The 26,369-nt window shown below is 39.0% G+C and overlaps 1 protein-coding gene across 1 annotated transcript in view; it reads left to right on the top strand.

The window, feature by feature from the left end:
- LOC120524385 (limbic system associated membrane protein) overlaps nucleotides 1-26,369 on the top strand; it is an 851,776-nt gene that overhangs the window by 761,824 nt on the left and 63,583 nt on the right. The window contains exon 9 of the mRNA XM_039746241.1: nucleotides 12,405-12,440. Within this exon, the coding sequence (XP_039602175.1) occupies nucleotides 12,405-12,440 (36 nt within the window). The remainder of the gene's footprint in view (nucleotides 1-12,404; nucleotides 12,441-26,369) is intronic.

Here is a 26,369-nt window from a genome sequence, read left to right as displayed (position 1 = left end):
GTCCCAAGGTTGAATAATTCAGCTCATGTGGTGCACCAGTGTCTCTGGGGTCCAGTGGTTGGGGGGGATTTCAAGTGCCAGAGTGTGGTGACACTTTTTAGGACTTTTTAGATAACATTGTTAAGGTACAATAAACCAATCAGTTCATTAAGGAGCTTTCTCAGTGTTTCATCTGGCAGAACCAAAGAAATACTTTCTCACAGAAACAACCTATATGGTATTTGAAGGAATAGCATTTCATAAGCAGGTTATGTACAGAAGTCATTTTGGTGTTGATTGTGATTGCTTAAGCTTCAGTGTCATCAACATTATGTAAAAACGAATGCATTGAATGCCTGATCATGTCTGTTTAAGGATTACCTGTGGAGAATTGCTAGGTTTGGAACATAACAATGAAATGTTAGATGCAGTTATTTTAAGTAATATAAGTAATGCATGAAGCAGGAATTTTTGCTCCATATGACCCCATGCCTTCTAATCTAACACATTAAAGGCATCACAAAAAAGTAAATGGGTGCAGAGAAGAAGTGATGGTGGAGTGCAGCAGTCCTGTGACAAAGTTGATGGTCTTTGGGCTGAAGCACAATGACTCACAGACTTTTAACGCATTTACATGCACTTCAATAACCTGATTTTTCACAGAAATCTAAATTCTAAAAGCCCTTGTAAACCCACACTCCTAACAGAGAAATCGGGTTTATCAGAGGTGGATTTCTCCATGAAAAATCGGATTATGCGGCCATGTAAACCCATAATCGAGTTATTGTTACAGATTTTGTAGTTACGCATGTCCTTTGCACTCTGTCAGCCTGCGCCTGTATTTGCTTTGCGTAAGCTTTCAGCAGCCACAAGTGGACACGTCAACAAAATACATTTCCAGAGGAAAATGTTCAGGTAATCACATTGTCTAGTCTGTCTCAGTATTTCACAAATCACTAAATTTATGTTGAAGAGCTAAACATACAGTGCTAACCTCAGCAACACAATCTTAAGAGCCGTGAGGTAAAATGGTAAAAGTAAATGGTGCTGTGTAGTCTGATTATTTTTTAAAGCAACATGTAATCTAACACGGTATTTATTTTACTGAAGTAAAAATACCTACTTTATTATTATTCCAGCAGCATTGAGTGTAAGGCAGAAAGCACACATTCTGGGTCCTTTGCAAGACTGAATCTCAAATTGCACAGCCGAGAAGAAAGGAGTTTGCTGTGTACAGTCTTGTAACAGAAACCTATAAATAAAGTGTCAGGTTGACAAAACATATCTTATATATAAACATTTGCGAGTGGAAGTGTGTGTGTCTGTCCGGCCCGGAAGTGAGAGGTGGAGTCGGGGTAAGGGCTTCACTGCCGAGGAAACGGAAAACTAAATGTCTACACGTGGAAGTGCGTGTGTCTGTTTGTCTGGCCCGGAAGTGCGAGGCTACTACAGCATGAAGCTCAGAGAGCCGGCAAGATGGCCCCAAGTTAACGAGTCGGAAGAATCAAGTGTCTCTGTTGCCAAAGTAAAACCACCGAGAAAAGAGAGAAACTCTTATGCAAGCGAGACGAGCATATCGGCAAAACGGTATCCCTTTTACTTTTCCTCCCGTCGCTAATACACAAGCAAGGTGAGCACGTCAGCACAACGAAACCTAGGAGAGAGATGCCCAGAGTAGTTCCTTTCAATTACCTGACATCTCTACATTTCAGTTTTTTTTTCTGACCATTTCAATAGTTTCTAGGACCCTGGGCTTTTGACAGCACAGGCTTCCACAGCAAGTATATATATAAAAAACACAAGAAACTTATCACCGGTGTCATGCTTATTTTCGGATTCACGGTGAATGATTTTAACGTTTAATGATTTTTTGCACAGATTAATGATGTTGGAGTGTTTTGCCAAAGGAGAACTCCAGAAGATTACTTGTGCATGTAAACATGCATTATTGAGAAACCAGTAACGGCGAACTACATGATAACGTGCAGTGAATACACTTGATTTATAGTTTTCATCCTCTTTCTTTCTCTGTACGTTTATCATTTGTTTGCTCAGAGGTTGATGTGCTTGCTGCTTCCTGAGCAGCTCTTCTTTTCTCCACCCTAGCAGCCCGCTTCTTGTCTTCTTCCATCAGCATCTTTTTGCATTAAAACTGATTAAAACAGTGTTTGTGTTGCAATTACTTAGTACATCTTTAATTTTTCACTTAAGCTGGTACTTAAGTCTTCAATCTGCCTTAAGAATGATTTAAGATATGAAGAGGTAGGGGAAGTGACCGCGAAGGTGGTAGGGATGAGAACGGCGCCCATACACATGCTCTACACAGCTGTCCTGCTGGCGACTTGCCGAGAGTTGATTCTACAATAAAATAAAAATAAAAAGAGGAATAACCTTGCAGGTCAATCATCACCCCGAAAGCGGATAGTCGACATCATGTAGTATATGTGTACCAAATTTCAGGTCAATAGGTCAAACGGTTTGCAAGCTACAGGTGATTTAAAATAATGCACAGACAAACGGACAGCCACGGTATTATATAAGAAGATCAGGTTGCTCACATCAGCCCATGTATATGTGTGCATGTAAATGCACTGGATGAGAGAAACCTGATGCCTAAAGTATGAAACGCATAGCACAAGCAGCAGTAACAGACTAGATTTATCCTCACTAAATGAAGTAAAGCACAAAATGCTGTACCGTTTTTTCCTTTCTGCCAACATCCCATCCATGCCTGCTGACTGCAGAGGGTAGAATGTAGTATTTTTAATCGACTGTACAATGTTTTCATGACACACCTGTCAGCTTTGAGCGAAGGCATTAGATAGTATATAGACTTAATGTACAGTAGTATACTACAGTGCAGCATTTTAAAGCTCACAACAGAAAAGCATTTTACTGATCAATTTTTTATTACAACACCAAGAGGGTTGAGTGAAGTGAGATTTGGACATGCTCAAAAAGAAGATGCTACATACCCAGAGGCTCGATTGGTCACAAAATAGACAGAGATGTGGGGTTGGAGTGGTTCTTCTTTAGCTCGACTTAGCTATTCCAGCTGTAGTCTTACTCTAGTGACCAGTATCTCCAAGTGAGGACAAGCAGACAAGAATGGCACTGCTTGAGTAATTTTCTCAGAGGTGACCATTTCTTTGACTTCCATTGCATAACGTAATTGCCATAATTTTCTATAATTTCCAAATGTAAATATCCATTTGTTAATTCTTCCATCTTATAGTAAAGTCCAAGCCCATACTGGGCATCAGTGTATTGCAGATTATACTCACTCTCAGGTGCAGACTCATTGCCATTGAAACAATTTAGAGTTGCTAGTCATCCTAGTTAATATAGCTCTGGCATATAACTACAAAAAAGATAAGATAGTGATTAGGCAGGGAATTCATTCAGGATCTTTGAAGATGTTAGACACCAGCACCAAGTACTGCACCCTTGTGCTGCCATTCATAACTCATTAAACGTGGGTGTAGTCATTCTAAATGTAAGAAAATACAGCAATAAATTATAACCTGATAAATAAGAAAAGGGATGTTAAGCCTCACATCAGCAGAGTACCTCAGAAATCTATGTTACAAGTGCCACATAATTTATATGTGCAACATTGATTCAGATAAAGTGAGAAAACTGGTACAGAACCAAACTGTCAGGCTTATGGATGAGCTGACAGAAGCAGGAGAGGGATGGCCACCTGGATGTGACTGTCCTGCAGGAAAAGCTGAATCATGGGACTACAGTGTGGCTTATCATCCTGTAAATCATAAACCGTAACTGGGTTGCAGGTTTGTGCAAGCCAGCAATAGAAGAGGTGAGCCAAAAATCACTATAATGTATTAATTACGCATACAAAAAGATGAAATTCCTAAGAAAGTACACAAATCTGCAAACCCTATAGACCTTGACAGAGGTTTTAGCAAAAGGTACATGTGTTTAAGCAAAACTCTATCTTTTATTTGTCTTGCAAATCCCGTCTAGTAACTGCTGCTAGATTAATGTTGTATAGCCACAGACACTTTTTGAAGAGCAAATTGCACAAAAAAAAGGATTGGCTAGGCACAGAGCCCACCCCTGCCACATCTGAGCATATAATGAATAAAGGAAAAGAAATATAGACAAGTGTGAAATGATGTTTAGTGGTAACTAGGAAAAGGAAGAGATGTGGGGAGGTAGTGAGAAGGTTATGTTTACTCAGCTTTCTCATCCTCCAGTTAATATGCAAAAATAATACAATGTTAGGTTATATCATAATTAAATACATACTAAAAATGACTATCCCAAAAAGTTCTTCTGAACTGCTAAGTCCATTTGTGGAGTATTCATCATATGTGTGGGCTGTTATTAAGCACTACTCTACTCCTACAGATAGTTGACTTTTCTCACTGACAGCCAGTAAACAGTCTTAATCTGGTTTGGTTTTGTTTCCATTCTGTGTTTTTCTGAAGGTCCCTGAGACTGACATTCTTGGCAGGGTTGTTTCCTGCTCTGCATATCAACAAATACTCTGTGACAATACACTCTCTGTATTGTCATGCAGATGATAAACCTGTAATCATAGCCTTATTTGTCTCCATGTATTTTTCAAACACAAACTTCATTAGAATGAAGTAACAAGCGTACTGAACCAAAGAAGATGTGCAAGCACACATTGATGATGTGACCAAGAGATGATCCATAACATAGCATTGTGCAGAGATAAATAGAGACAAAAGCAGGAAGAAGTGAGTGGCCTGTGCTGAGTAACACAGTGCTAAGAAACTAATCCTTACCTTACTCCTCATCTTCTATATGAGTAAGGTTTTAAATGTGCATTGTGTACATTTAATATAGTCACTGTACAGGTAGAGAATAGGTCTTTCTAGAATGGAAGCCAACCATCAGTCATACTCCGATCCTTGGTATCATTTGGTACTAGTGGAAAACCATGCAGGAAATAATTGAAGGAAGAATTTAAGACTGAAACTATCACGCAACGAATGGTGGGAGTCTGTAACAAACATTTCTTTTGTGTACCTGAAACATATACTGAGCCATCACTTACAAACTACGTGGATGAGATGTTTAGGTAGTTTAATTATTAAGCCAGCTGGATGGACTGAATGGTCGGTCCTTATATATATTTTTAAAATCAATATATGTGCAAATGGTTATGATCAATTTGTTTCAAAGTGACATTTGAGTTACTGTATCATTTATTTTCAAAGTACTGTCCCCCTTTTTTATTTGGCTATGAATATTCAGGGCACCCTTCAAAGTTCAAAGTAAGAGTGAGAAAAAGAGGTCAGTCACAGCCTTGCTTTCTCTTAAATGAACCACCTCATTTATTTTGTGGATCAAAAACCAGAGATGGATTAGTTATTAGAACATTAGAACACTCTAGACGAGAACAGGCCATTCAGCCCAACAAAGCTCGCCAGTCCTATTCACTTATTTCTTCCAAAGAACATCAAGTCGAGTTTTGAAAGTCCCTAACGTCTTACTGTCTACCACACTACTTGGTAGCTTATTCCAAGTGTCTATCATTCTTTGTGTAAAGAAAAACTTCCTAATGTTTGTGCAAAATTTACCCTTAACAAGTTTCCAACTGTGTCCCCGTGTTCTTGATGAACTCATTTTAAAATACAAGTCTCGATCCACTGTACTAATTCCCTTCAGAATTTTAAACACTTCAATCATGTCACCTCTTTATCTTCTTTTGCTTAAATTGTAAAGGCTCAGCTCTTTTAATCTTTCCTCATAATTCAACCCCTGTAGCCCTGGAATCAGCCTAGTCGCTCTTCTCTGGACCTTTTTTAGTGCTGCTATGTCCTTTTTGTAGCCAAAACTGCACACAGTACTCAAGATGAGGCCTCACCAGTGCATTATAAAGGTTGAGCATAACCTCCTTGGACTTGTACTCCACAGATCGTGCTATATAACCTAACATTCTGTTAGCCTTCTTAATGGCTTCTGAACACTGCTGGGAAGTTGATAGCTTGGAGTCCACTATGTCTCCTAAATCCTTCTCATAAGGTGTACTCTCGATTTTCCGACTGGCCATTGTGTATTCAAACCGAACATTTTTACGTCCTATGTGTAATACTTTACATTTACTGACATTAAATTTCATCTGCCATATAATTGACCTCTATCAAATACTGTACATGCTTTTATCATTCTGATATTTCTTATTTCTGCCACATGAATGCATCTAACAGTATAAAGGAAATAAAAATTGCTTTTCAATGCTGATCAAACAAAGTGGGTTCCATAACCAGTATGGTGGGAGAGCTTGGAAACAAAAGGAGGGGAGATTGAGCATCATGGTTTGTTAGGAGTGTTTAGGAGTGTGTTGTGCATCGGAGCAAGTGGACCATTTATGCAAGGTCCCAGTTAGCATACTTACTGTATAGCTTTTCTGTAACTGTAAAGATTTTAAGTTACTTTTTTTATTTCTGTGTAATTCTATAAATAATTGAGACAAAGTAGAGTTTCATGAATTATACAGTTTAGGGTGAGGTAAAGCTTAAGTAAAAGTACAATCAATTTTTCATTACACTTTGTACAAGATCGTAACTGTTTTTCCTTTATTCTATTTTAATAAAATATATATCAAGACAGGTTTATAGCAATGTTTTGGCAGACTTGCTCTGCTTTGTTGTCTTGTATGCTGACTTTTAATGAAACACTGTTACCCTCCGGGACTTCAGTGGATGCTATGGAATCATTGCTAGTTGGCATTTACAAGGATGATTCTTATAAAACTCAGTTCCATTTTATATTGACACCAGTTTCATATAAGCACAGATGAACAGGGGCACAGAGTGGAAACCAAGGGCTTGTTGTTATTAAGTGTTATTAAGGCTTTCTGCAATAGGCAAGGAGGGAGTGTTGTCCTATACAAGCTTTCTAAAAGTATGTATGGCCATCACAAACCCCCGTTACAGAAGTACTACATAATTTTAGATATTTGGGCAAACACTCTTGCTTCCTCCAGCGGTCCAAATTCAGGCTTTTAGGCTGATGTGGATGGCTGCTTAGCTGGTTTGAGATCTCCTACCAGTGTGAGTAAATAAGGGAAGTGATTATTAAAGTACCCTTCCATTTTGATGGTAACTTTTGTAAGAATGGCACTAGTTTTTGTCAGCTGTTTACCTTGGTGATGATTTCTTTTGGTGGAATTTTAAATCAATACATATGTGTGCTGTAGAATTAGGAAGTGGAGTGATCACCTCAAGTTGGCATTTTTTGTGGTTTTCTCATTCTTTTATATTTTTATGACTCAAGTGTTCAGTATGATTGCACGATAGGGTTGAGGAAGCCAGATCTATCCTTGGATGGAAACACTCACACTATTATCAAGTCGTCTGTTAACCTAACAACGATGTCTTTGCCCTGAAGGCTGAAATTAAAGTACCCAGAAACAACCTGTGCAAGTGCACCCTTGTTGGAGTTTCATTTTAAGGAAAAAATAACAAAAAAATAAACCCTTAATAAAAAATGTTCAACATCTGAAATTAATAAAGGTAAGTTTAAGTTGAAAGATATAAGACCTAATTAGTCTTGATTTCTGTCTGTACATCAACAAAAACCAATAGACTGTATAGACTTTTAATATCCAGTATGTTTTATAACTATCCATCTTAATGAAAGAATAATGATTTTTAAATTTTTAACACATCTTATTTCTGGCCAATTTTGTACTCTATGGTTAGGCCCTGATTGTTAGTGTGGCTCTCTAGAGGGAGGTTTGGCTGAGCTGCTGCATTATGTTGTCTCCTCAGGCTTGGATTAGCTTCATTCCACAGCAGTGTGTTAACCTGCTAAGCCAATGAGAACTATCCAAGAAGAAGTGAGAGAGGCCATTCTTGAAACTGAAGCTAAGCTTTATGGTCAGTTTATATCCCCAAATACACTATGTAAATTACTGAAAAATTTAGATTGCAAATGTACGTGACTAAAATTATGCTCCTGCTCAGATTTCTGAACCTGAAGGTGAAGAACACATTGCTTTGAATTTTGTTTTTGCCAAGTGGCAGTCAAAGACCACACCTAGAATAACCAGCACACAAACAAACAATACAAGCTTGTTTTCCCCCATCCTTTTTTCTAAAATCCACATGGAGTTCATACATGAACGCATGAGGGAAATAAGGCAATTTAAAAGCAACCATAGATTACACCTTAAGTATTGTCACCATTTTGATTTACTACAGTATACTGTACCTTCTTGGTGTTATGCCCAAGATCCATCCTCCTGTTCACCTAAGTCTTCTTTCTTTTCCTTCCACCAGTGGCTTGTTGTGCAATTTCTGGTGTTCATCTTAAGTACATTTAGCTGACCCTTAAACTTTTTAAATTCTGGAATACTGTACCGAATAGATCTAAGAACTAAAGAATGTGCTTCTTTTCTCTGGCATTTAAATTTTCTTGAGTGTAACTGTACACTTATTTAATTCTTGTGTAACAGCTTTCTTGTTCTTATTCTTCCATACTGTCATGTACTCCACTGTATTACCATAAAGCTTAGTCTTTAACTGTAACATATAATTTATGAAATATAACCTTTTAATGACTACACAAAGTCCCTTGTGATAGTGAACTCTGACTGATTCTGTATAAAATAAAGATATCTTTTACCAATGTTGGGCCATGATCAGGGTGGCCTGGGCAGCTGCTTCCTGGTGGCACCATCCTGTGCAATGTGTCAAAGATATTTTCCGACTTAAGAAGTCAAGAAGTACACCCTGAGATTCAGTGTTCCTGTATCTGACCAGTAGGACAGCAACTTAATACTGTACATTCTCATCCTGACTGTGACTATGCAAGGGAAATGAGCCCCAAAAAATATGGCAGTTGTCCACCAACCATTAGCAGAAACTCTTGTGGTAAGCTCACATGATGGCCCACAGCACAAAATCAAAAAATAACCAGGGCTCTGATCTTCCTCCCTGGATTTGAGTGTGGTCCTCAATATTAGGTCAACATCTTGAAAATAATCCATTCATACTTTCAATTCTTTCAATTTGTTTTCCATTTTTTTTCTCTTTAAGCAGCAAAATTATTGCATTACAAGAAAATACAAGAGAAAGCTTTGAGTAAATTGCTAATTCTCATCACTTGCACTTTTTGCCTCTCTGTGGGTGTCTATCTTATTTAAACTCCCGTTTATATCCTATCTTTGTAAAAATCTAATTCATGAACACTTTAATCCTTTTTGTCTAAGTAGATTTTCTAATTATTTAACCTCTGAGGTCTTGTTTTATAATTTTTTTCCCTAGGACCGACCAGTGTAATTACACATTCAGGTGTATTCATTTTTAATTAAGTACACAGTCTGTACACAGTGTGTCCCTTCAGTATTTTTAAAGCAACAGGATTTTTGTGCTTTATTTTTGGATGTGTTCCCAATATGTGCCCTTTACCACACCTCCAGTCATGTAAAGTTCAAATGTTATTCATGAGTTGGAAAAGAGTCCTCCCCAGCTAAAAGGTAGTAAGGCGCTATGGGCAAACACTAAGGTGTTTAAAAATATGGTGAATGCTTGATGGGGCTTGTAATTCAACCCTTAGCGAGTGAAAGACGTTAAAGACATATAAAGTGATTGATTGATCGCCTGACTGTCTTGACTGATTTGCCTATAATTTCTCATGAGCTGTTAAAAATCTATATGAACAGATGGAAGAGCCAGATATTCACATGCTAAGAGGAGGATGTGACAGACCTGGAGCTCATGTTGGAGATTTCCATAGTAGAAGTAAAATTTGATGTTAGGAGACTGAATTTTTATTTATTTGTACTTTTTCTTAAACTTAAAATATTTCAGTCTGAACAGCCCAATGCCTTACTCACCTGGCCATTCAGCATATTTAAAATTAAAATAGATCCACTGTTCAATCCAGCTTCTAATTAGGAAATATTTGGCAAAAAACACATTCAAGTTTTATTGTATGCTGTGTTTTAAGAACATGCAATTCATTCATCATTTGATTGACTAGACATCCCACAGTTCTCATTTATATCCCAACTCATTCTTCAGAAAATTCTTACTTGTCCCAAATTTAACATACTGGTAGTTGCACATCACAGTAAATTATGCAGCCATTACACTGCCCACATTTTTGGATACAGTGCCTTCTTACATGCCATTTAATCATCAGTCATATCACCTCTGTTCAGAATTGACATAAACTGACCAATAGGATGTCCTGTGATTGTGCCTCGGTCAGCCGCCTGCCTGTAGGTTCACATCCCATGAAAGAATAATTTAAGTGAAACATGGCTGTCAGACAGAGATGAAGGAATCCAGTACCTCCAGTGAAGAAGGGAAATTTTTAAGTTATTCTTTTGCTAAAAAAATGTAGCAAACAGTCAGTGATGCAGTTAGTATACTGTACACACATCAGCCAAATACAAAGAGTACACAACACATGTTTCTCCCTCAATGAGGCTCATCATATATATACAGTATTTGATTCAGAAATTAATCATGTATCGTCACTGTTTTTCTTTTTTTTGCTAACTTCAGCCAAAGTTCAATTCCCCAGAAGTATAAAGCGAAAAAAAGATTTTACAATTTTTTGGAAGAGTAGTAAAAAAAAACAAAAAAACAAAATTGAAATATCACATTGACGTAAGTATTCAGACCCTTTACTCGGGTCTTAGGTGGAGCATCTTTGACAACAACACCAGTCTGGAGTCATCTTGAGTATGATGCACTGAGCTTCACCCCATTGATTTGGGGATTTTTGCCATTCTTCTCTGCAGATCTTCTCAAGCTCTATTATGCCTGAAGTAAACCGTTGCTGAATAACTACTTTCAGGTATTTCCAGAGATGTTAGATTGGTTTCAAACCCAAGCTATAACTGGGCAAATCAATGACATTTCCATATATGTCCCTAAGCCTAAACTTTCCTTCAACCTTATTTAGTGTCTCAGTCCCTACCACTGAAAAACAACCCCACAGCATGATGCTGCCACCACCAGTCATGCTTCATCATTGGAATAATATTACGTAGTTAATGAGCTGTACCTGGTTTCCTGCAGACTGATGCTAATCTTGGTTTCATCTGAACAGTGAATCTTGTTTCTCTCTCTGAGAGTAATTTAGGTGTCATTTTACAAACCCGCTCCCCTAACCTGTTTCCCCCCTGGTTCTCAATCCACAAAGCACCCACCCCTGTACCCCATCCCATATTGGTAACTCCAAATTATCATGCAGAATTTTTTAATTTATAAGATGACATTATTTCACAATGCAATAAACATGTTTGTATGATTTTTCTAATATGGGTGTTCTGACGTTTTTTCAAGAAACGCATACTAGGCTAACAGCAGATTAAAAATTGGCTGTGTGTGTGTGAGTGGGCCCAGGGATGGACTGGCACCCTGCTGAGTTAGGCTCTGCCTCTTTCAACCCTTTATTGGATTATATAGGTTTGAAAATGATATATGTACTGTAAAAAGCCTGGTTTAATGCTACTTGAGCAGCAGCAGGAAGTAAGACCCAATTTGACAATCTTGGATGTAATAAAAATAAAGCTTCATAAACATGTAATGAAAAGAAAATGCATAAATAGCTGAAAGGTACTTTACAAATTCCTGAAGTACTGCTGGAAAAGGCTAGTCAAAAACAGTTAATAGGATTCATTAATTAATATGTATTAAAAACTGTTGAATTGACAAAATGGCTTATAATGATTATATGGTGAATATTAAAGAACACCTTTTTTTTGGAGGTTTCATGAAAATAATAACACTTACAAACTGTGATTACATTGAATTTATTAGGTATATAAAAATGGCTGCAACATATAAAATCATGATTACGTGAACTGTGTGATATAACAAACAAAGTTTATGCACATATTGGGGTGCTTTTAACTGTACTGTCATAAATAAAGTCTATTATGATGGTAGCTTAATGTGTTTTCTGAGCTTTTAAAAACTCATTTTGAATCTTCCAAGACTCCGTGATCTTCAGCTCAAGATGGGTTAAGGTCACATCAAGGGATGCCAGTTTGATGTGTTTTAGAAAGGAGAATTTGACAACGTGCCCTAGTCTGTTTAGTAAGCAAGTAATTTTTTGGTTCTCTTTTATTTTATTTTTTCTACTTGGAGGTCCTAAACTGACATTGAGAAATGCCTGAAGTTCTTTCTATTAATTAATCCCCCTGTGGTGTACTGAATGCTTACAAGAGTGTGAAGAGCAGGCCTTTGGCCGGCAGTGTTGGCTCCGGTGGTGCAGAGGGGAGAGCTGCTTGCATGGCTGAAGGTGGCACTTTGAAAGGCTTTGTAGTGTGAAAATAACAAGCATTCTCTGTAGAAAACAGACGGCTATGGTTTCCAGTCCAGACATTCTCACCTAGATCCATGAACCTGTGAGAGTGGAACCTGCTCTTGAATGATGAACTGCCTGTTGTTTTTCCCCCTTAGAGCCTGTGTTACCCACCAAGCCAGTCCCACACAAAGGTCAGTATTAAGTAGTTATTTTGGAGCAAGTACCTACTAACAACAAAGTGTTCCCATTGCATGTGTATAAAATGTTCTCCTGGCCTGATCTGAGAGTGGGGCTGCATTAGACTTTCAGCAAATAGTATAGTCAGCTGCTATTATTTATTTTGTGGAAGAGATAACTTGATGGACGATTGAGTCAGTTTTCCTCTCGCAATGCAGTCGAACCATATTGTGGTGGTGTCAAATTTGCAAGCCCTGAAAATAACAAAATCATTTAAGCCAGTATATTAAACACAACTAATACTGAATAAGGCACCATTTCTTTTGTGCTCACTAAAATAATGTAAAAAAAAACATACCCAGACTAGTTAATGAAACTCAAAACTGTCAGAATACGATGATTAACTGACTCACCCTGTTTGCAATATACAACTCAACCAGGTCAAATAAGGAATATAAAGTCCAGCTTCAGCTAACACTTACAATTAAACTGACCCAGATCAAAATATCCCACACAGTAATACATCAGTTGCCCACTTTTCACAAGTACATTTCATTATATGAAGCATATTTATGTCACTGGAATAAACCCACTTACAGTATTTGAGAACAGAAGGCTCCTCCTGGCCTAATGAGAAGATTCCAATTTATCAGAATATAAAACTTACTTATGACATAGGAGCAAATTCACCCAGATCAAGCTATAAAGGTCACACAACTTGGAATATAAAACTAGTGCAATTTCCTTTAAAAAGTAACCAGGACTGCATTCTAAGCTGTACTAATGCGTGCGAGGAACGTCACCAAAATCAAAATATGTAGCACAATCATTATAAGGAGATCACCCAGACTTCACTAGCATTACTCTTTTGCACTTCCGGTGCTTACCCAAGTTGTGAAAATAACTATTAGGAAATATACCAGGGCCAAAAGTGAAGCTTATTTTACTCATCTTTATCAAAATGCAAAGCTCACTTAAATCACAGATCAGAAACACACTCTATTCATTTATTTATTTTCACTGTCCCATGTCTTCAAAATTTAAGCATATTTCCCAGACTCTAAGGTAACTGAGGTGATCCAGATAAGTATCGCTCATCCAGTAAAGTCAAAGCTAAACTGGGAAAGACAACACAAACAGCCTAGAATACAAATATCCTCTCATGCATTGCCTGAACCTGCTCTGTCCACTGTGAACTTTGACTTTGTTAAGCAGAGTAAATTTTACTGGACAAGTCACTTCTAACGGCAGACCTACAGTGGTGTGAAAAACTATTTGCCCCCTTCCTGATTTCTTATTCTTTTGCATGTTTGTCACACAAAATGTTTCTGATCATCAAACACATTTAACCATTAGTCAAATATAACACAAGTAAACACAAAATGCAGTTTTTAAATGATGGTTTTTATTATTTAGGGAGAAAAAAAATCCAAACCTACATGGTCATGTGTGAAAAAGTAATTGCCCCCTTGTTAAAAAATAACCTAACTGTGGTGTATCACACCCGAGTTCAATTTCCGTAGCCACCCCCAGGCCTAATTACTGCCACACCTGTTTCAATCAAGAAATCCCTTAAATAGGAGCTGCCTGACACAGAGAAGTAGACCAAAAGCACCTCAAAAGCTAGACATCATGCCAAGATCCAAAGAAATTCAGGAACAAATGAGAACAGAAGTAATTGAGATCTATCAGTCTGGTAAAGGTTATAAAGCCATTTCTAAAGCTTTGGGACTCCAACGAACCACAGTGAGAGCCATTATCCACAAATGGCAAAAACATGGAACAGTGGTAAACCTTCCCAGGAGTGGCCGGCCAACCAAAATTACACCAAGAGCGCAGAGACGACTCATCCGAGAGGTCACAAAAGACCCCAGGACAACGTCTAAAGAACTGCAGGCCTCACTTGCCTCAATTAAGGTCAGTGTTCACGACTCCACCATAAGAAAGAGACTGGGCAAAAACGGCCTGCATGGCAGATTTCCAAGACGCAAACCACTGTTAAGCAAAAAGAACATTAGGGCTCGTCTCAATTTTGCTAAGAAACATCTCAATGATTGCCAAGACTTTTGGGAAAATACCTTGTGGACTGATGAGACAAAAGTTGAACTTTTTGGAAGGCAAATGTCCCGTTACATCTGGCGGAAAAGGAACACAGCATTTCAGAAAAGGAACATCATATCAACAGTAAAATATGATGGTGGTAGTGTGATGGTCTGGGGTTGTTTTGCTGCTTCAGGACCTGGAAGGCTTGTTGTGATAGATGGAACCATGAATTCTACTGTCTACCAAAAAATCCTCAAGGAGAATGTCTGGCCATCTGTTCGTCAACTCAAGCTGAAGCGATCTTGGGTGCTACAACAGGACAATGACCCAAAACACACCAGCAAATCCACCTCTTAATGGCTGAAGAAAAACAAAATGAAGACTTTGGAGTGGCCTAGTCAAAGTCCTGACCTGAATCCAATTGAGATGCTATGGCATGACCTTAAAAAGGCGGTTCATGCTAGAAAACCCTCAAATAAAGCTGAATTACAACAATTCTGCAAAGATGAGTGGGCCAAAATTCCTCCAGAGCGCTGTAAAAGACTCATTGCAAGTTATCGCAAACGCTTGATTGCAGTTATTGCTGCTAAGGGTGGCCCAACCAGTTATTTGGTTCAGGGGGCAATTACTTTTTCACACAGGGCCATGTAGGTTTGGATTTTTTTTCTCCCTAAATAATAAAAACCATCATTTAAAAACTGCATTTTGTGTTTACTTGTGTTATATTTGACTAATGGTTAAATGTGTTTGATGATCAGAAACATTTTGTGTGACAAACATGCAAAAGAATAAGAAATCAGGAAGGGGGCAAACAGTTTTTCACACCACTGTACATGAGACACAGTTTTTCTGGGTATTAGACCTCTATCCACATGCAATTTGCAGCTGACATGAACATCACTGTGGTGCCGAGGATTCAGGAGACAAACCTCAAAGAACATCCAGTCACAAAACCCCTTCATTTCATCACCCAGGGTAGAATGGCAGACATTGGAGAGCAAGCGCACCAGATGCCTGGCACCCAGATATCGAAATATCCAGTGCCAAAGCTATTGTAAGAACAGAGTGAAACAAACGGGTCACCCCAGTGTTTCTGCTAAATCCAGCCCTGGGAAGGCCACTCATAGACTTTACAGCTTTGAAAAAATGTAGCAAACTTTTTAATACACCTTTTTAAAAAATATGGAAAGAAAAAGTAGGAAAACATTGGTAAGGCCAAGCTGGAGAAAACTGCTGATGCTTGACAACAAATTCAAATGATGTCATATGCAGCCCATTGCTCTTGCGGCTTCACTAAATTGCTTTGCCAAGGAAATCAGATTTGAGTGAGCCTAAACGGAGGAGATACACATTTAATGTGAACATTAGACTGTATGCAGTTTATATTTGAATGATAAAACGAAATGAGCCAGGCCTGTAGAATTAGATTAGCACGTCTCTCACTTTCTCTATAGCAACTAACACCTGGGATCTTTACTATCGGGGATCAAATCGGCTAGGCGGTGTTTAAAATGTCAACTGCTTCATCTGCACATGCAATGCTTCAATTGGGCAGAAGGTATATTAATTAGCATGCCAAGGTGATCCATCTTAACGGCATTTGAATAAGTGTGGTAACTTGCCAGATTGAGTGTGCCTGGGCTGGTGAGTGGGAGAGGGGTTTGGTGAATGGGGTTAAGAGTGCTGTGGGTAAGAGCAGTTAAAGCAAACTAGACATTAACTATTTATTATCTTTGCCCTGTTATCATCAAATGCACTGCAGATGTACTTGGTGACGTTTTAACTGCTTGTAACCTGTAAAATTCATCTTTAGACTTAGTGACCATTTAGCGTCTGTAGGCAGTCTCTAGCTTTGGGCACCACATAATGACTCGGGATGGATTTTTTTGTTTTATGTGTTAATCACATTGCACAGCACAATTGAGTTGCCCAGAGAGGAGCCTTCAATTACTCCCCAGAGGATACCCACCTTCTTGATGCCCTGTGCAATGACTCTGGGTGGTACCACTCCTTGTCTCCTTTACCAAGTATGTATGGAGACTGTTTATTCTACTGGTATGGATGATGATAAGATCTCTTCTAATAACTGCAAACAGGACTACGTGTAGGAGGCAAAGTAATTTCTAAGGGGCTGTGAATGAAATGCTGTCTGACAAAGATGCTCAGCACAATCAGAATCATACCTTTTACACTTTAGGTTGGCATTTCCTTTGAGGTTTTGATGACCTTTGATTTAATGACAGCAACGCCCCTGAGATTCCTATGTAACTTACTGGTTAATGGGTGTTTTGTCTTGGTAGAGTTCTATATTACTCTACTTTCCCCTTTTGTATTCTTTCTTGTGGCATCCTTTCGTTCCTAACACATTACCCAGTCCATATCAGTATAGATATCCAGGAGGATTTCTTTTTCCCATTGAGATCTGATGTGTTTTCAAAGTGTTCCTTTAATTTTTTTGAGCAGTTTATATATACATTCTTTGTCCAAATTCTTACACCAGTAAGTCGTCTTGCTACAGAATGGCCTCTGATTCAAACCCATCCCAAACAGCCATACTTCAGACCAATGGGGGGGGGGCGCAATACCTTTCACACCTGCCCCCAAAACCATCTGTTGAGCTGGTGCTTGTCAGCTAGGCAGTCTGGCTTTCCTGTGGGGGTTGATTGAGAGAGTCCTGCAGAGAATCACTTGCCAGATTGGTTTTAGGCACTCAAAACCGTGTCATAAAAATACAAAGACAAAGTCTTAAAAGGGGGCGTTTGTGGTCAGCCAAATACCAAACTGCTCCTATCAATGATATAAAACTAATATTACATTGCTTTGTCTAAGGTACAAATAAAAACATACAAAATATTTATCAACTTATATACAAAATTTCACACGACAACAATGGGTGATACCACTGACATGGGGGATTCTCTATTTGAAAGACTTCAGCTGAATTTTAAAATAAACTCAAATGACCTTAGTCCGAAGTTTCACCTTTTACAACTGCATGAGAAATGATCCTTTAGGTGCCTTTTGGAATATCCGTTTGTCGGACAGTCATTAAACTAGTTCTGAGTGTGGGGTCATGATGGAGAAAGGTGTTCCTTGTATTTAGTCCCAAAATGGACAGATTCTACAAGTGCTTCAAGAAGCAGGGATATATCATACTTTAACTGACAAGTGAAGTTAGCATCTTGAATCGTGAGACTCGTTGCTTTAAGGTGAAAGTGGCCAGCAGATCCTTTAATGTCTAGTGTCTGGACATCACTACTCCAGTATGTGCATGTGAGTTCTGGGCCAGGTCTGCCCTGCTCAACAGCTAGGGGTAATAGCCACTTGCTGTAGTACATCCCACCCCACCTACCCCAACACCATCACCCCCTCCATCTTTACTTCCACCTCCTTTTTAATGTGTATTTCCTGCTTCAGCTCCTGTTCAAGACTGCTTCCAGCGGTAGGTGACCAAGCGGTCATTTCTTTTCATGGAATAATGAATCACTGCAGGGAGTCACCAGTATGGTCTGCCGGCTCGAGAGTGACTAATTCTTCTGTAATTGAACTGCAGCGCGCGCCACAGAGTTACAGCTCTAAATTATTGATATCATCTGTACTGCTGATGAATGGTAGTGGAGTGTTGCTCACAACAGAGACAATTGTGTCTTTGGAAATTAGACTGAGCCTTTATTCTCCTGCCGGATGATTTTGCCTATTATGCGACATGAATGTATAGAGTAATGTTCATCAGAACTATAGTAAATGTCTTTCTTTTTGTCCTAGTGTAAATCTGTTGAAAAGGGTAGGTGAACTCAGTCCTTGAGGGCCACAGCAGTCTAGTCAATCAGAAGACCAGAAGCTAAATTATACTTGTAAATGAATACTTTACTTAGTTTGACTTCTTTTTATTTCATAAATATATTACTAAAGTCTAACTCTTGACATCCCTAATTTGTTTTTTCCTTCATAGTTTGAGTTTGATCATTTCCTTCTAAAAGGTTCCTTTGAAGCGGCAAATCCCTAATGAGCTGACAGTCAGTTTTAATGATAAAAATGCCAATTAGCACCTGCCATTCAAAGTGTTGTCCACTCATAAGAAGTCACTTGCCTTTTAGCAAAAGGTGGAAATGGCCAAAACTAAGCAGAGTCCACCAAGACCTTGAGCTCAAAATCAGCACACATGTGTGTTGATGCTTAGAAGATGCAAGTGTTCAATTAACCAGGTTTTGCATTTTACAGTGCATAATTAGTTAAACAAAGAGTAGAAATAGGCAAGGATGTCAGTTTGGCTCCAACAGAAAAATTTAGCCTCTGTAGCCTTTCAGAGTCAACTTTTCTCACTACCACAAAATTGAGAAAATAGCAACTATCGGAGTACAAGGGTTACTGCTCTTACTAAATTCTTCTAAAAATTGCAGAGCAGCCAAAAGGTGGCATTGGATAGCATTTCTGCCACACTACCTCAGGGCTTTGTTTTCAAGTTCTGGCCTTATCAGTGTCTGTGTGAATTCTGCATATTCTACCTGTAAACATATGATTTACCCCTGACCACACTGGTTTACGATAATAGCAAAATCTTTTTGACCAAGTATGCGATATTGAATGAGTGAGTGAGTGTGGATTTGCATCATTTCCTTGATTTCCTGCCTTGTACTCAGTTTAGCTGAGACAGGCACCACCTTCCCATAACCTTGTAATGTAATCATCTGATTTAAAAAAATGATGGAGAAATACATGTGTAAGCAAAGAATTTATAAACTACTAAGAGTACCTTTTGGTATTTAGTAGAACTTTTACAGGAGATCTCAACTGCCTACTCCAGTCTTACAACTTTCCAGCTTTCTTGTGGAAAGATCTCTCACTTTGTACAACATATCCTCTCCCAATTGCAATTCTTCAACTGTTTTCACTTTCAGTCCCAACATAATTAAGCTCTTCGCTTCGCCCAGGACCTCATGGGAGTTTTAATGTATAAATCCCAGTCTGACTTTTCATCTCTGCTAATGTTTTTTTCTCCAGATTCAGCATGACAGATGTGGTCTAGTTACACTCTGACTGAAGCTTATATCACTGTTTTCCAGTAATCACATAACATCATTGGATCTTGCTTCCAAAACTCCAAACTGACAGAACCTGTTATTTCCAGTCCAGTCTCAGAGGCCTGCTCCAGTCTCACAAAATACTTAATCATACATCTTTCATCTCTAATGGCGTCTCACATTACAGGCATAGTAGAACTAAAGTGTTTATCTTCCAATTTTAGTCTTCATGGGCTTCTTGCCTTCCACTCTGAAAGAACTCAGCCTCTCCTAAAACTGCATTTGAGTTCTCACCTAAAATCCCAGTCTGATCATTCATCTTCCAAGATCAAATTGCTAATAATGTATTGCTTTCTGCCCCATTCTAATTAACACTCCAGAACCACACATTGACCAGACCCGGTATCACATATTTCAGTAATCGCATAACCACATTGCATCCCTCATCAAAAATCCCAGATTGGCAAATAATTTTACCACCCAGTACTAGTCTTACAGAATTCTAAAAGGCATAATCTCCTCGGACTCATCTCCAAAGATGTCTAATTTTGCAGACTTGCAGGTGAAAAGCCTTGTAATCTCTTTTTTGTGGATAACTCACTTCCTGTTCCTCATGGATAGATCAATATTATTGGCCCAAAGAGGCAAACTACACAGAAAACACCCAAGATAATGAACTTAGATGTACAGTATATGAATAAATACATACAAATATTTATTATAAGGTATAATTAAAAGTAACATATTAAAATGTCAAAAAATATAGTTTAGGCAGAGTTTGTTGTGACATCATATTGCAGAGACTGGCAGTAGCATTCCTGGGGGAGCACTGTGGCAGAATGCTGATGAAGCTTTGCCACAGACTGACTAGAACATCTTGGAGATATGAGACATAGCTTAGTTGATATCATTCTTTGTGCTGCTGCTTCAGAGAGTCAGTTCTTGTGCTCACAACAGAACCAGGATTCCTGATTCATGCATTAAGAACTCCTCTTTCCTCTGTCATAGACCATATTGGAGTATTCACTCCAGCCTGACACAATCTTTTATCACTCATCCCTGTCAGTTTTGCAAAATGTTTCTGCTTCACTACTAGAGAACACCTCATCTCTAGGTTACAGTCTCTTAGGATCTTTCAGCTTTTGGATCCATTCCCACAAATTTCAGCTTCAGTTTCCAGCATCTCTCCAATGTAGTTCGTGCTCAAGCATAGTCTGTACATTCTAGTCTCATGGCTAATGACTTGTTACCCAGTATACTCATTCTTATAAAGCCCTCATCTTTGCGTTCCACTCCTCTCGCCCTCACTAACAGCCTGTTCCATTTGCAGGCACAGTAAAATTTGTTCTGCATTTCTGCATGTGGAATGTGTAGGCAAAAAATAATGCCTTACACAAAGTCTGTGATGAGGAGTGAATCAGCGGCCTCATGTTTTGCAGTCAAAAACTTGAACCATATTAGCCAACTATCAATTGCATTGATTAGCTTACCTCCACTCAGTCTGGCAGCCCCCCATGCCTATTAGTCCTCGGTCTTCAAGATTTTTTATATCTTAAAGGATATCAGAAGGTCCTGCAAAGTTCCAGACCATGTGAATGTCATACGTTTCTACTCAGTTCCATCAGACCACTGTTCAAGGAATTTACAACAAGTTTTTCCTCATGCTCCCTACACCTCCCCATCTCTGTGACTCAGCCTTTTTACTGTTATTGACATCAACACCATTGACACTGCCATAAAATATGCTGCCCAATTTGAGTGCACATCTGCCAGGTAAACTGTGGAGCGGAGCCTAGACTTCAGAGCAAGAGGAGCCAGTGCCAAAAGTGCCAACTTTACCCAAGCACTGACTGCACAATCGATCATTATGGTGTCAAAGAGGACTAATTTCAGTGAGACCATAATTGCAAATGAATTTTGGTATCTAAACTTTGCTATTCTGTGCTTTTTCTTTCTTCACAAATAAGTATGGTAATGATACATGCTGCCTGACTGCCAGATTAACTATGATTGTCTGTGGGCTTTCTTCTTCAGCATTCATGTACAGATTCAGTTGTTTGACAAATAGAAATAACAAGCATGTCCTCACAGCCCTGAAAACAATAAGCAGGTTAGAAAATGGATGGATGCTTCCATCAGCACATCTGAGCACACATGTAAAAGTGATTAGTGCTGCACACGTCCATCTTTATCACTTGACTGCGCTAGTACAGATCTGGACACAGTATTATTGTTGTCATTTTTTATTTTGAAAATTTTTCTTGATTATTGTCTCAACTGGAAAAGCAGTAGGTGAAAAAATTGTAAGAGTCTCACATATTGGGAAATATCCTTCTGCAGGGTCTTTAAGAGTGTCACTGTATTATTCATCAAAAGCCATTGTAGGGGATTCTAATTTGTGATTCAGAAATGCTGAGAATGAGGGACATCTTTGAAAACAAACAACGCCGAGGGCTTATTAAAACCCATATGGATTCTGCTTTTATGCCGTGCTTTCTATTCTAGCACAGCGAAGATGAACTCTTACTATCCGGACAGACGGTAGGCTGCCGAGAATAAAGACACATCAGTACGAGTGGTTCATAATCGTGTCTTTTATGATGAATGGACACATTATTCTTCTGTCCGCATGTGCTTGGCACTGCAGGCGGGGTGAGTTTGATCATTTAGGGCCTGCCTCATCTAGCTTAATCATTTTAATTGTACTCTTCTAAAGGTTAGGTTAGGAGAGAAGTGTTAAATAGCAGAATCCGATTTTGCAAGTTACCACTGCTATTAAAATGGCAAACAGCACCACCTACTGGAAGCCATCTACAAACATTTGATCTGGGCTGTGATGTATACATGACTTGCATGCATACAAACATAATGTTCATATATTCTGTAACCTGCTTGATATTATTCAGGGTTGTAAGGGGCTGGAGTCTAATTTACACATAAAATACAATTTAAATTTCAGTGTTAAAAAAACACAGTCAACCCTTAAACAAATGTGAAGTGGTGTCTGCCTGTCAAGTCTAAGGGATCTGAACACCCCATATAGCCCACAGGCGAAATGTTAGGTCCTTCCAGCTCTCTGCTTCATATGCTATGCAGTCAAGTGATACAAACTGGCCAAGGTTTCATCAAAAGGTTCATTTCGAACAGTAAATATAGATGTCCAGGACATGGCCAGGTATAGTCCCTCTTAGTGTGTTACCTTGGCCTTACATGAAGTCAAGTACTCACCAGAAATTGATAACTGAACATCCCAGGTTCCATTCAAAAGAGTCAACTAGAAAACCCTCCTTCCCCTACAATTCTAAAAATGATAATGGAACTTCACTCATAGAATTTAAAAAGTTTCAATGTGTCCAAAGAACAGACCTCAAATATGACCCTTCACTGATCTTAATAGTATGCCAATAGATAATTACATGTCCTTTCCATGCCTATTAAAAAGTACCCAGTATAAATAAGCCCACCCCAATCCATCTTATTAGTAAACAAGCCCAATCTCTACCAATAAACAGATTCATTCTTAGTGGTGGTGAACCTGGTGTTTGTGCTACTTGGTGACTTTTGGTGCAGCACTTCCAATAAGCAGGCACTTACTCACTCTCATTTATGAAATTAAAACTTTTTTCTAGCTGTTTACATTTATCTTTAATGTACTGCACAGCTGTCTTACTAAGAGCAACATTTTAAATGAACTGTTTCCTGAGGTCAGTCAACTTAGTTGAAAAAGCTAACTTCCTCCGCCAGTTTGTTTGAAAATGTCTTAACTGGCCAAGTGGTCATTGGAATGACGCTTCAATCTCACAGAATGTAAACTTTGTCTCCTTTCTTGAGAGCCATTATAGGGGATTAGGCAGAAGAGCTTGTTATTCATGTGGACACTGAAGTGCTGCACCACCAAGTGACAATGATGTTACATTCGATTCTCCTTGGCATTTTGAGTGCTGTCAACCAGAAACTAAGTGAAGATTAAAAATCAACTCTTCTTCTTCTTCTTCAGCTGCTCCCATTAGGGGTTACCACAGCGGATCATCTTTTTCCATACCTTTCTGTCCTCTGCATCTTGCTCTGCCACACCCATCACCTGCATGTCCTCTCTCACCATATCCATAAACCTCCTCTTAGGCCTTCCTTTTTTCCTCTTACCTGACAGCTCTATCTTTAATATCCTTCTCCCAATATACCCAGCATCTCTCCTCTGCACATGTCTAAACCAGTGCAATCTTGCCTCTCTGACTTTGTCTCCCAACCGTCCAACTTGAGCTGACCCTCTAATATACTCATTTCTAATCCTATCCATCCTCGTCACACCCAGTGAAAATCTTAGCATCTTTAACTCTGCCACCTCCAGCTCTGTCTCCTGCTTTCTGGTCAGTGCCACCGTCTCCAACCCATATAACATAGCTGGTCTCACTACCATCCTGTACTCCATCCCTTTCTTGCTGACACCCATCTGTCACAAATTACTCCTGACACTCTTTTCCACCCATTCCACCCTGCCTGCACTCTCTTTTTCACCTCTCTTCCACAATCCCCATTACTTTGTACTGTTGATCTCAAGTATTTAAAGTCATCCACCTTCGCCAACTCTACTCCCTGCATCCTCACCATTCCACTAACCTCCCTCTCATTTACACACATGTATTCTGTCTTGTTTTCCTACTGACCTTCATTCCTGTCCTCTCTAGAGCATATCTCCACCTCTCCAGGGTCTTCTCAACCTGCTCCCAACTATCGCTACAGATCACAATGTCATCAGCAAACATCATAGTCCACAGGGACTCCTGTCTAATCTCATCTGTCAACCTGTCCATCACCATTCCAAATAAGAAAGGGCTCAGAACCGATCCCTGATGTAATCTCACCTCCACCTTGAATGCATCTGTCACTCCTACCGCAGACCTCACCACAGTCACACTTCCCTCGTACATATCTTGTACAACTGTTACGTACTTCTCTGCCACTCTGACTTCCTCATACAATACCACAGCTCCTCTCGAGGCACCCTGTCATATGCTTTGTACAGGTCCACAAAGACGCAATGCAACTCCTTCTGGCCTTCTCTAAACTTCTCCATCAACATCCTCACCGCATCTGTGAGGCTCTTTCTTGGCATGACACCATCCTGTTGCTCACTAATCATCACCTCACTTCTTAACTTAGCTTCCACTGCTTTTTTCCCATAACTTCATACTGTGGCTCTTCAATTTTATCCCCTGTAGTTATTACAGTCCTGCACATCCCCCTTATTCTTAAATATCAGCACCAGTACACTTCTTCTCCACTCCTCAGGCATCCTCTCACTTTCCAAGATTTCATTAACCAATCTGGTTAAAACCTCCACTGCCATCTTTCCTAAACACCTCCATGCTTCCACAGGTATGTCATCTGGACCAATGGCCTTTCCATTTTTCATCCTCTTCATAACTGTCCTTACTTCCTACTTGCTAATCAATTGCACTTCCTGATTCACTATCTCCACATCATTCAACCTTCTCTGTCTCTCTCTCGTTCTCTTCGTTCACCTGCCTCTCAAAGTACTCTTTCCATCTGCTCAACATACTCTCCTCACTTGTGAGTACGTTTCCATCTTTATCCTTTATCACCCTAATCTGCTGCATATCTTTCCCAGCTCGGTCCCTCTGTCTAGCCAATTGGTACAGGTTAAAAATCAATATAGCCAAAAACGTTTGTTAGGATGGAAGGGTGTATACTGCCCAGAGTGCAGAGGCTTTATAATGTTGCCATTATATGCACAACACTCAAGTGCAATTCCCTCAATATGTCATCAGTCTCTCCAGCCATCAAAGTACATATCCCTATGATCTAGTTCACGCCAAGTCAGAGAGAATTCTGCTAAGCACAGGAGATGATTTCAGTTCGTTAGGAGAACAGTTTTGTAGTATTCAAGATAGCCTTTGAAAATATATCATGCATTTACTCTGACAACAAAAGGACTGCTGTTTCATTAGCTGCTATTCACTTAGTTTATCCAAAATATTAAGTTTAGATTTGCAATAGGGCCTCTGTCAAATATATCATTAGGGAACTTGTTTCATGTGTCTATAGTTTTCTGCACAAAGCAATATTTTTCAACACAAATGTAAAATTTTCTTATAATCTGTCACTATTTTTTCAAGTTGAAGTCATTTTAAATAAACATTGTTTTGCCTGCCTATCTCATGTTTCTGTCATGGTACCTTTCAGGTCCTTTAGTCTTTCCTTGTTGCTCTTACTCCTCAGTCTTGCAGTAAGTCTGGTTGCTCTTCTCTTGACTTCTTCTGCTAATATGGAGACCACAAAGGCACACAGTATTCTCACATACACACAACCAACCACATTACATGGCATAAGCTCAGTTTTCTTATCTTGTACCACAAACATAATGCTATGTAAGATAACAGCCTGTTGCCATTTATAATCACTTCTGCACAGTTTTAATTTCTGTCTGTGAAACCCTGCATCTGTTTCTGTTAAATGTTACTTTTCCACATACAGATTGTCTTGATTCACATTATTTGCTAATTTAGTGTTGTCTAAAATATAATCAACCTGTTATAAAGTTATTTTAATTATTTATAGAATTGAAAAATAACATCAGGCGCAGCATTAACTCATATAAGATCACAGTTCTACCACCTTATTTAACCTTGTGCCTGCCATCTTTTGTTGATACTTTTAATAGGAGTAGTAGTAGTTTCCTCACATGTACAGAATACAATTAAATTTACACTTATACACCTGACCAATAATGCCACATTCACTAGGGCCATGATAAACATGAATTATGTCTGACAATGCTCTTGTATTTTGACTCTGGTTTGCAGATCTTTCTTTTGAATCCTCTTGCATTATGACCGCTGTCCACATGGACATTAAAGG

Source organism: Polypterus senegalus, chromosome 2 (genome assembly GCF_016835505.1).
Source record: "Polypterus senegalus isolate Bchr_013 chromosome 2, ASM1683550v1, whole genome shotgun sequence".
In the NCBI taxonomy this organism is placed as follows: Eukaryota; Metazoa; Chordata; class Cladistia; order Polypteriformes; family Polypteridae; genus Polypterus; species Polypterus senegalus.
The sequence above is the reverse complement of the archived record's forward strand: the minus strand, read 5'-3'. Positions and strand labels throughout refer to the sequence as shown.